Source organism: Pagrus pagrus, assembly GCF_965226575.1.
Source record: "Pagrus pagrus genome assembly, chromosome: 5".
Classification (NCBI taxonomy): Eukaryota; Metazoa; Chordata; class Actinopteri; order Spariformes; family Sparidae; genus Pagrus; species Pagrus pagrus.
Window position 1 is genome coordinate 23858626 of NC_140189.1, and position 12101 is coordinate 23870726.

General features: G+C 41.3%; 1 protein-coding gene across 1 annotated transcript; it reads left to right on the top strand.

The window, feature by feature from the left end:
• Nucleotides 1-4583: 4583 nt before the first annotated feature.
• On the top strand, nt 4584-10060 carry LOC311257456 (protocadherin beta-13-like; the record flags this gene model as incomplete). Its single annotated transcript, XM_084353096.1, has 2 exons — nt 4584-7170; nt 8978-10060. Exons 1-2 carry the CDS (start codon nt 4789-4791, stop codon nt 10058-10060), a joined length of 3465 nt encoding a protein of 1154 aa, XP_084209222.1. The 5' UTR covers nt 4584-4788.
• Nucleotides 10061-12101: the final 2041 nt, after the last annotated feature.

Consider the following 12101-nt stretch of genomic DNA (forward strand, 5'->3'; position numbering starts at 1 on the left):
CACAAACAACAGCATAACAATCGTAGTATTGGCTGTTAATCATCAAATAAAAGCTATTTTTCCAATTTCACTATCATATATATGTAAATAGAACTGACATATGTAGAAATTATTTGACAAATTTTCTTTAAATGCTCAAGAAAGTCATATTTTATGTATGAATGCAGTCTGTTGTGCTAAATGTTTGTGTTCTCTTTCTCAAGTATTTTATTGCCATAAAAACATTAGAACCACTGTCCCAGATGCTGTCAGCTAACAGTGTAACTAATGATCTATAACTGACCCACTGCAGAGTCTGATGCTTTATTGCTTTAAGTGACACGGGAGGATAACACAACTTGGGATGTAGTTGAAGAGTTTGTTTTGTGGTTATTCACTTGATTCTGGTGACTTGAATAACTGTTTTAAACACACAATATTATCCTGCTATAAATTTGGAACAATCAAAACTAGTTTAATTCAAAGTTCTCAGTCAGTTGAATTTGACACACCTCAGGCTAAGGAGTGAATAACACTGCAGTCATTTACATCTTTGACAACTGGAAATGGGCAAGTCTTGCTTTGTTCAGTTCCTCACTTTGCCTTCAAAATATCAGTTTGTCTTGTTATGAAATATGAAATAGCATATTGCTGTTTATTAGATTAGCAGAAAATCAGGGGATCAGGCTCAGCCAAGGATGGTCCTTGCCCCAGGAAAAGCATGCGTATTAGTCATCAGGAACAGGAGGTAAACATGTAAAAACACACATTAACAATGCAGTGAAATCTCTACAACTTGCTCACTGTTCATAGGCAGTGTCTTAACAATGCCTATGAAGTAAATGCTTTGCAAATACAATAATGGGCCTTTGAGTGAGCAAGGCACATGAGTACTGCATTTCTATAGTGCTTGCCCAATTTACTGACTGCTCAAAAAAAGTACTGTACTTTATATTGTACTTTTTGCTTAATGTAGTTATTATTGCCCTCATCTCTTGCCCATGGTTACATAATGTGAATAATAAAGGGGTCTTCCATACAGTCATTAATATAAAGTAACAGTATATTTACTATAGTTATGCACAATCTTGAGGTAATTGCACTCTATACTTCTACTCCACTACATTGGCCAGTGGCCATTAGCCAACTTTTAATTTCCTTTTGCTCCTGTTTCATGTAAATGTGCACTATCAGCAGGAGAGAAAATCTCAAGTGAGAGGAATACAATCATTGTTAAATAGTGACTTAAAATGCAATATATATCTCCCTCCTGGTTTTCACACACAGTAACACCAAGTAAGGGATTGAGGTTGTGGAATGCAAATACAAAAAAATATTCAAGTTTTCAATTAAATCACTTTATTATTTATAAGCATGATTACACAAGAGCACCCAGCTTGTTAAATTAAAAAAAATAATGACAGAGCAATCACTATGTTAATCCCATCATGTACAAAACACAAATGCATTATTCAGCATCACCAGTCCAACAATAACATGTAGGCATTGTACTTTTCTTCAAACCACAGATACGCTACAGCCCTACATTTCATATATATTACCTTAACATTTTTACAATGCATGTCACATCATGTTCAGATAACATACTGTATATGGGCTGACTTTCATGTCAGGAGGAGGAGGGGATGGATGAGATAGTTGCTGTTCCAGATGGCATTTCAACATTTGTTAGTCCAAAAATACTGGATATTTTTAATGAGAAGCCGGGACATTTTCCAGCCGTGTTAGTGGCAACAAAACTGGATATTTTTTTGATGAGACATTGGTACAATTCGCAGACGTGTTTGTGGTAACATCTTTTCCTAACCCTAACCAAGTGCTCCAATATATCCGTGGTTTGCAAAAAAGTATATCGTCTACATTTATTGTGGTGACTGACTGTCTTTGAAGTCAACCACTAGCTTAAAATAATAGAAAACTCCTGTATTATTTATTAAGTTTTAATATACCATGTAAATACATTGGAAAACAAATAAAAGTATGACTAAAGAAAGGAATATATTAGTAATGTGAGAGCCATTTATCCATTTGTTTATATTTCAGTTTATTTTTGTTGCAATACCCTTTCTCTACACTGGGTGGCAGTTACCCTTCATGAGCCTGCAATGAAACAAGGGTAATGCAGCCAGATGCATTGCAGGCCAGGTGGTATATAGTTTTTTGACCTTGGTCAAGGCGTCAGAAGATAGTGTAGTAGTTGCTCAAATTTGATGAAGCCAATTGTGTAATGGATGATGTTCTATCTGGATGCAAGACACATAAATAAATAAAGCAACAAAAGCAAAAGTAATCTCAGTTTTGTTTAGTGGCTAATAAATCAAGTCTGCTGAGTCCCAACTGACCTTGCTGCTCTATCGCTTATGGCAATTTGCTGTTCCATACTGGACTTACACGTTCTGAATGGCTGGATTGCATAGGGGTCTTTCTGCATGCCAAGGGTCAGACACCTTCTGGTGTGCATCCAGCCAGGAAGCTGGATGACACCTATAGCCTCGGATATTGCTTGGGAAATAGAAAAGGACACACAGGCTGGTTACTGAATAGGCAGAGACTCGAGTTATAAATTAAAGGTTTTATTTTAAACAATAAATCAAAATCAACATAAACAGGCAGGTGTTGGAACTGCTGAGAGGGAAAAGAAAGGGTTAATGAGCAAATGAAACTCTTAAAATCAGTAAGGTGAATATAAATAACTATTACAATTATCTTTGAAAAAGGCCTCAATATGAAATATTAAAGAATCAGTGAAATTGTATTCAAGTGTCCAACCACGGCTAAAAAGGAAAACTAAGCTGAGGCCATGTGTGGAGAGGCAGACTACACAGAGGCAGTGTCCAGGGGTGCTACCACTACTCACCTTCAGTGTAGCACATCAGACCTCACAGCAAACTGGTGCAGTCAATAGTGTATACCCGTGTGTTTACTCACATGCAAAAAAAGTGAAGGGACCTCAGCACGGGTGCCTAGTCTCCCGACAATATGGCACTATATCTAAAATAACTAAACAAATGATCAAAACACATAATTCAAACAAACTACAACACTAATGAATTAAGGGACAGGCAAAATATATCAAAACCACCAATACTGGCAAAACAATTGCAGAATGCAAACTAAATAGCTAAAGCAAACTAAAGGTAAAGATGTAGGCAAAACAGCAGTGGTTATTGTGCAGGCGAACCTGAAAACAGGGGAAACTACAATTAGCTATGCTCACTGCATGTTAAAATGCATTTTAAAAACTAAGCCTACTCACCACTTATGGCACCAGACATAAGCACAGAAAGCACTCTGGTAAGGGGCAAACAGGGATTCCTCACATGGACAGCCGCTGGGACACCAAACACTGCCAGCCACAGCAGAGGCAGATCAATGGCACACAGGTGCCTTATAGTTTGGCCCTGATTAGGGAATTTGTTGGGGGAGGAGTTGATTCAATGCTGCATTCACCAACACTTCACCTTGCTCTGTGCTAGGGGAGTATACCCCAGCACATATACAATAGAATGACATTTAACTAAGTTCCCAAGTTCAGTCAGGAACACACATCCAATAGGAAATTAAAGGTGACAATACAATCTGGCTTGGTTCTGCTATTGGGGATGCCATGTGCTGCATCAAAATAGCTTACCGAGACAGGATTATTGAAAAAAGTTATTTAAGGTGAGTACAACCTAAACAAACTGAGGTGTATGTAAATATTTTGTTAATGTCAGCAGCAAAACAGTAAAGAGTGAAAGTGTGAGGATCTCTAAATTAGGCCACCAAATCAGTGCAATTAGATGTGAAGGATGGAGCTGTAGCAGAATATCTGCAAGTTTACAAAGCAATTTATGTCCTCTAGAATCCCTCACATCACGTAGTACACAACATGGTTTTGCTCTTGGGGAAACCTTATACTGCTGAAATATAGCAGCATATTATACAACTCATGGCAACATAATAAAATACAGTGCACAAGCATTGCTAAATGACACCAAACCTCTGTCATACATATGAAATACATTAAGTCAAGTGTGTTCTTTGGCCAACCTTATTCTGAACACATTTCAACATACTAACTAAGAGAAATGCACTGTTTACCCATTTTGCATGCAGCTCATCCTTGGACGCATCTCTCATCAGGAAGTTAGTTTCCTCTGTCTGGGACACACTGCTGTCTCCGTCAGCAGCCCTGGATTGACACAAAGGCAGGATGTTATCCAGGAGAACATATTATAAATATTCTTCCCATAGAGACCAATCTATAATTCTACTTGTGGAGGTTTACGTTTTCTGATATTCTTATCTCTCACATCAGGTGATGGGACTGGGTTGTTGTAACACAAATCTAGTCACTATTCACCAAAATACGAGCAAATATTGTTAACTTGTTTAAAATAAATTGTGATGCTCACAGCATTTTGTCTGACAGGGAACAAATTAATCAGAACCTGTTACTGAGGGAAAACTGAACATTTTTGTCAACCGTCTCTGTGAATTATTGGTTATTACCAGTTATTGGTCAACAAAGCTGATTCTACAATAGTTGTACATTATACAGTCTCTGCCACAAGGTGCCACTGTGGACCACTAAAACATAATGCATCACTCTCCTCCAGTCATTACAGCGACACACCCATTTAAAAAGGGTGCAGGACACAGCTTCTTCTTGGAAGATGTACATTTTTATTTTTAAATTAACAACAGGAACCTAAGACATGGCATGAGATATTTAGTCAGATCCTACAAATCAACAAAAACAACCCGCTTTTACAATCTGGAGTGCTGTTCCCTGAAGACGAGAGGATGCATTTCTGGGCCACTGTCTTTGTCTGGTGTGCAGTATGGCCAGGCGCTTTGTCTGTGACACGGTACTCCATAGCCGAGGAGATGGAGAGGGGCTCTGTTGTGGCTAATCTCGCTGCGGATTTGGGACTTGATCTTGGAGGTTTGGCACAACGAGAGGTAAAACTTGATATTTTCCATAACAAAAAATATTTAGATGTCAATAAAAAGACAGGAGAGCTGTATATCGTGGAAAAGATGGACAGGGAATATCTCTGTCCGACGAAAACAGCCTCCTGTTTCCTAAAGCTTGATGTTATCATAGAAAGCCCCTTACGCATATTCAACATTGAACTTGGAATAACGGACATAAATGACAACGCTCCACATTTTCGACGAGACAGAGTAGAGCTAGACGTTTCAGAATCGGCTACACCGGGAGAGAGATTCTCCCTGCCTAATGCTGTGGATCCAGATGTTGGCGTTAATACAATTAAAACATACAGACTCAGTACCAATGAACATTTCACCATCGAAATTCAGACGGGCAGTGATGGAACTCAATATGTTGATTTGGTGTTGACCAAATCTTTGGACAGAGAGAAGACTGCTGTTCATAATTTAATACTGACTGCTGTGGACGGCGGGGTCCCTGTGCGCTCCGGCACTGCAAATATTATTGTAAGAGTACAGGACACAAACGATAATCCTCCTCGGTTTGACAAGCAGACCTACACGGTTAATATGACAGAAAATTCCCCTATCGGAACCTTAGTGATGAAGCTTAACGCGACAGATCTTGACGAAGGCGTGAATTCAGAGCTCGTGTACTCATTCACCCTTTACACGTCAGAAAAAACACAAGATGTTTTTGCATTGAATCCTAACACAGGGGAGATAACAGTGAAAGGTACTATTGACTATGAAGACATGAAATTTTATGAGATGCACATTGAGGCCAGAGACAAAGGGACACATCCCTTACTGGGACAATGTAAAGTGGTAGTCCACGTGACAGATATGAATGACAATTATCCCGAAATTACTATACAGTCCGTTAAAAACACAGTGGACGAGAACATCCCAGTAGGAAGTGTCATTGCTCTGGTAGGCATAAGTGACAGAGACACTGGCGAAAATGGAAACGTGAGTTTATCCATAAATGACAGACTGCCCTTTATTCTTAATAAGTCATCAGACAGACCCACGCATTACAAGCTCATAGTGTCTGAACCCTTGGATCGTGAATCAGTAGCTGAATATGACATCACACTGATTGTAACAGATGCAGGGACGCCGATTTTATCTGACAATGAAACAATACATCTGCATCTGTTGGATGTTAATGACAACGCGCCACAGTTCCCTCAGTCATTTTATACTATACGTGTCATGGAGAATAACGCACCTGGGGCCCTGCTCAGCTCACTCACTGCGTTTGACCCTGACCTCCATGAAAACCAGTATCTAGTTTATTTCATCCTAGAGAAGGAGATAGTCAACACCTCCATGTCCATGCTGTTCTCCATCAATCCAGAGAACGGGAATCTTTACGCACTGAAAACTTTTGACTATGAGATCGAGAAGGAGTTTCTTTTCCACATCGAGGCCAGAGACTCTGGCTCTCCTCCTCTCAGCAGTAACGTCACCGTCCACATCATTATTGTGGACCAGAACGACAACGCTCCGGTCATTGTGTCTCCGTGGCGCGCACACGGCTCTGTGGTGGAGGAAAAGATCCCCAGATCCACAGATAAAGGCTCTCTGGTGGCCAAGGTGATAGCCTTAGACACCGACTCTGTGCACAACTCTCGGATTACCTACCAGTTTCTACAGGTGACTGACGCCACCTTGTTCAGTCTGGACCAATACAACGGAGAGATCCGGACTATGAGGATGTTCAGTTACAGAGATCCGCGCCACCAGAGACTGGTTGTTATTGCCAAGGACAACGGGGAGCCTGCTCTCTCTGCTACAGTCACCATCAAGCTGTCCACAGTGGAGGCTGCCGTTAAGGCCTACTCTGACATGACTGAGGTGCCTCTAGAATACGACATCTTCTCAGACCTCAACCTGTATTTGGTCATCGGTCTGGGCTCGGTGTCTTTTCTCCTGCTCATCACCATATTGGTCACCATCGTGCTCAAGTGTCAGACACCCAAGCCCAGCAAAGCGGCTCCTCCCTGCAGGAACAGTTTGCTCAGTGAGAGGAACTCCACCATCGCAGACTCCACTCTGGTGTCCAACGATGCCTACTGGTACAGTCTGTTTCTAGCAGAGACCAGGAAAGGGAAGATGGTGGTCAGACAGCCTGTGCCAAAGGGCTCCAGATACATCGTGTCCAGTATACCGAGAGGCACAGGGCTGACAGACACTAGTGACTCAGCTGCTTCTACTCTGCAGGTAAGAGTGTAGTTTGCATTTGGTTTTAATTTTACATTTTCTAAACTGAAGTGACTTTTCATATTGCATCGTAGAAATTGTGAGATTACAAATACTAAATCAGTGTGATGGTTCTATTCAACATCTGCAAAAAACATAGTTTAAAATCCACTTTAAATGTATGAAATGCACTGTACAGTGCTTATGTCAAACAGAGTGTTTCAAAATGCAAAAGGTGGCGCTGTTCTCTCATTAAAAAACAGGCAATGGCCGCCATGACAGTGAATTTTGTCATTCGGGCAGTTTGAAGAAACGGGACAGCTCCGTGGTGCTGAAACGCAACGACGACAACGCAACGGCCTTGTTTTGTGCGCAAATATATCACCTGGATTAAAACCATAAGAATATGCCTTAGACCAGGGCCGGAAGTATAAACTTGGATACATTTGGAAACGTGCGTTATATTGGCTAAACTGCCGTGAACCTACACACAACAATGGGGTCTGTTGTAACAATGCATTCTTGTAAAAGGTACGTGCTGCTCGTTCTTCTCCTTTCTTTCGTTCGTAACATATCGTCTTCAGTGACTCATTATTCAATACCAGAGGAGATGAAAGAAGGATCAGTTGTAGCAAACCTGGCTACAGATCTCAATCTGGATGTTAAAACACTGACTCAGAGGAAGATGCGTCTGGACATCATTGCAAATAAGAAATATCTGGACGTGAACAAAGAGACTGGGGAGCTGTATATTGTGGAGAAGATTGACAGGGAATATATTTGTCCCGCAAAGTCGTCTTGCTATCTAAGACTTGAAGTGATATTAGAAAATCCACTACGAATTTTTAACATAGAGCTAGAAATTGTGGATATGAACGACAACGCCCCACAGTTTCGACGAGACGCCATTCATTTAGATATTTCTGAAGCGACGCCGAAAGGAGAGAGATTCTCTCTGAGCAATGCAGTTGATCCTGATGTTGGAAGCAACTCAGTGAAAACATACCATCTGAGTGAGAGTGAAAATTTTAACATTGAAGTTCAGACCGGAAGAGAAGGCTCGAAATTTGCAGAATTAATCTTAACAAAAACTTTAGATCGAGAGCAGCAAGCTGTTCATAATTTAATACTCACAGCTGTAGATGGAGGCACACCTGCTCGTTCTGGTACTGCAAGTGTTATTGTTCATGTTTCAGACACTAATGATAATGCTCCTACATTTGACAAAGTCAGTTATAACATAAAGATAATGGAAAACTCCCCCATTGGAAGTCTCGTGGTTCACCTCAATGCAACAGATTTAGATGAGGGGTCAAATTCTGATATAACATACTCATACAGTTTATATACGTCAGAGAAAACACAAGAAACATTTCATCTGAATCCTTCCACTGGTGAAATCACTGTTAAAGGGATGTTAAATTATGAAGATTTCAAAATTTATGATATGGAAGTGATAGCCACTGATAAAGGAGCCAATAGTTTGTCAGGACAATGTACAATAAAGATTCTTGTTGAAGACATGAACGACAACCACCCAGAAATATCTATTAAATCATTTCAGAGTCCAGTCAATGAGAACATAGAGTTAGACACAGTGATAGCTGTAGTTAGTGTCAGTGATAAAGACTCAGGAGACAATGGAGTGGTGGATCTTCGTATTCCAGATAATATGCCTTTCAAACTGAGGGAGTCCTCTGATAACTATTATGAATTAGTGGTGTCAGAGCCGTTAGATCGTGAGAAGGTTCCGGAGTATGACGTCACTTTCACCGTCACAGACAGAGGTTCTCCTCCTTTATCTGACAATGAAACTATGACGTTAGAGCTGCTGGATGTTAATGACAATGTCCCACAGTTCCCTCAGTCATTTTACACTATACGTGTCATGGAGAATAACGCACCTGGGGCCCTGCTCAGCTCACTCACTGCGTTTGACCCTGACCTCCATGAAAACCAGTATCTAGTTTATTTCATCCTAGAGAAGGAGGTAGCCAACACCTCCATGTCCATGCTGTTCTCCATCAATCCAGAGAACGGGAATCTTTACGCACTGAAAACTTTTGACTATGAGATCGAGAAGGAGTTTCTTTTCCACATCGAGGCCAGAGACTCTGGCTCTCCTCCTCTCAGCAGTAACGTCACCGTCCACATCATTATTGTGGACCAGAACGACAACGCTCCGATCATCGTGTCTCCGTGGCGCGCACACGGCTCTGTGGTGGAGGAAAAGATCCCCAGATCCACCGATAAAGGCTCTCTGGTTGCAAAGGTGATAGCCTTAGATACCGACTCTGTGCACAACTCTCGGATTACCTACCAGTTTCTACAGGTGACTGACGCCACCTTGTTCAGTCTGGACCAATACAACGGAGAGATCCGGACTATGAGGATGTTCAGTTACAGAGATCCGCGCCACCAGAGACTGGTTGTTATTGCCAAGGACAACGGGGAGCCTGCTCTCTCTGCTACAGTCACCATCAAGCTGTCCACAGTGGAGGCTGCCGTTAAGGCCTACTCTGACATGACTGAGGTGCCTCTAGAATACGACATCTTCTCAGACCTCAACCTGTATTTGGTCATCGGTCTGGGCTCGGTGTCTTTTCTCCTGCTCATCACCATATTGGTCACCATCGTGCTCAAGTGTCAGACACCCAAGCCCAGCAAAGCGGCTCCTCCCTGCAGGAACAGTTTGCTCAGTGAGAGGAACTCCACCATCGCAGACTCCACTCTGGTTTCCAACGATGCCTACTGGTACAGTCTGTTTCTAGCAGAGACCAGGAAAGGGAAGATGGTGGTCAGACAGCCTGTGCCAAAGGGCTCCAGATACATCGTGTCCAGTATACCGAGAGGCACAGGGCTGACAGACACTAGTGACTCAGCTGCTTCTACTCTGCAGGTAAGAGTGTAGTTTGCATTTGGTTTTTATTTTACATTTTTCTAAACTGAAGTGGCATTTTATACTGTATAGTAGACATTGTGAGATTACAAATACCAAATCAGTCCGATGGTTCTATTCTGCAACATCTGCAAAAACATCGTTCAGAATCCACTTTAAATGTATATATTGCACTGGAAAGTGCTCATGTCAAACAGAGTGTTTCAAAATGCAAAAGGTGGCGCTGTTCTCTTATTAAAAAACTGGCAATGGCCGCCATGACAGTGAATTTTGTCATTCAGGCAGTTTGAAGAAACGGGACAGCTCCGTGGTGCTGAAACGCAACGACGACAACGCGACCGCCCGTTTTGTGCGCAAATATATCACCTGGATTAAAACCATAAGAATGTGCCTTAGACCAGGGCCGGAAGTATAAACTTGGATATTTTTGGAAATGTGCGTTATATTGGCTGAACTGCCGTGAACCTACACACAACAATGGGGTCTGTTGTAACAATGCGTTCTTGTAAAAGGTACGTGCTGCTCGTTCTTCTCCTTTCTTTCGTTCGTAACATATCGTCTTCAGTGACTCATTATTCAATACCAGAGGAGATGAAAGAAGGATCAGTTGTCGCAAATCTTGCTACAGATCTCAGTCTGGATGTTAAAACACTGAATCAGAGGAAGATGCGTCTGGACATCATTGCAAATAAGAAATATCTGGACGTGAACAAAGAGACTGGGGAGCTGTATGTTGTGGAGAAGATTGACAGGGAATATATTTGCAACACGAAGTCGTCTACTTCTTGTTACCTCAGAATGGAAATAATCCTAGAAAACCCGGTGAGAATTTTTAATATAGAAGTAGAAATTTTGGATATGAACGACAACGCCCCACAGTTTCGACGAGACGTCATTCATTTAGATATTTCTGAAGCGACGCCTAAAGGAGAGAGATTCTCTCTGAGCAATGCAGTTGATCCTGATGTTGGAAGCAACTCAGTGAAAACATACCATCTGAGTGAGAGTGAACATTTTAATATTGAAGTTCAGACAGGAAGAGATGGGTCGAAGTTTGCAGAATTAATTTTAACAAAGACTTTAGATCGAGAGCAGCAAGCAGTTCATAATTTAATACTAACAGCTGTAGATGGAGGCACACCTGCTCGTTCTGGTACTGCAAGTGTTATTGTTAGAGTTTTGGACACTAATGATAATGCTCCTACATTTGACAGAGTCAGTTATAATATAAAAGTTATGGAAAATTCTCCTATTGGAAGTCTAGTTGTTCATCTCAATGCAACAGATTTAGATGAGGGGTCAAATTCTGATATAACATACTCATACAGTTTATATACGTCAGAGAAAACACAGGAAACATTTCATTTGAATCCTTCCACTGGTGAAATCACTGTTAAAGGAATGTTAAATTATGAAGATTTCAAAATTTATGATATGGAAGTGATAGCCACTGATAAAGGAGCCAATAGTTTGTCAGGACAATGTACAATAAAGATTCTTGTTGAAGACATGAACGACAACCACCCAGAAATATCTATTAAATCATTTCAGAGTCCAGTCAATGAGAACATAGAGTTAGACACAGTGATAGCTGTAGTTAGTGTCAGTGATAAAGACTCAGGAGACAATGGAGTGGTGGATCTTCGTATTCCAGATAATATGCCTTTCAAACTGAGGGAGTCCTCTGATAACTATTATGAATTAGTGGTGTCAGAGCCGTTAGACCGCGAGAAGGTTCCGGAGTATGACGTCACTTTCACTGTCACAGACAGAGGTTCACCTCCTTTATCTGACAATGAAACTATGACGTTAGAGCTGCTGGATGTTAATGACAATGTTCCACAGTTCCCTCAGTCATTTTACACTATACGTGTCATGGAGAATAACGCACCTGGGGCCCTGCTCAGCTCACTCACTGCGTTTGACCCTGACCTCCATGAAAACCAGTATCTAGTTTATTTCATCCTAGAGAAGGAGGTAGCCAACACCTCCATGTCCATGCTGTTCTCCATCAATCCAGAGAACGGGAATCTTTACGCACTGAAAACTTTTG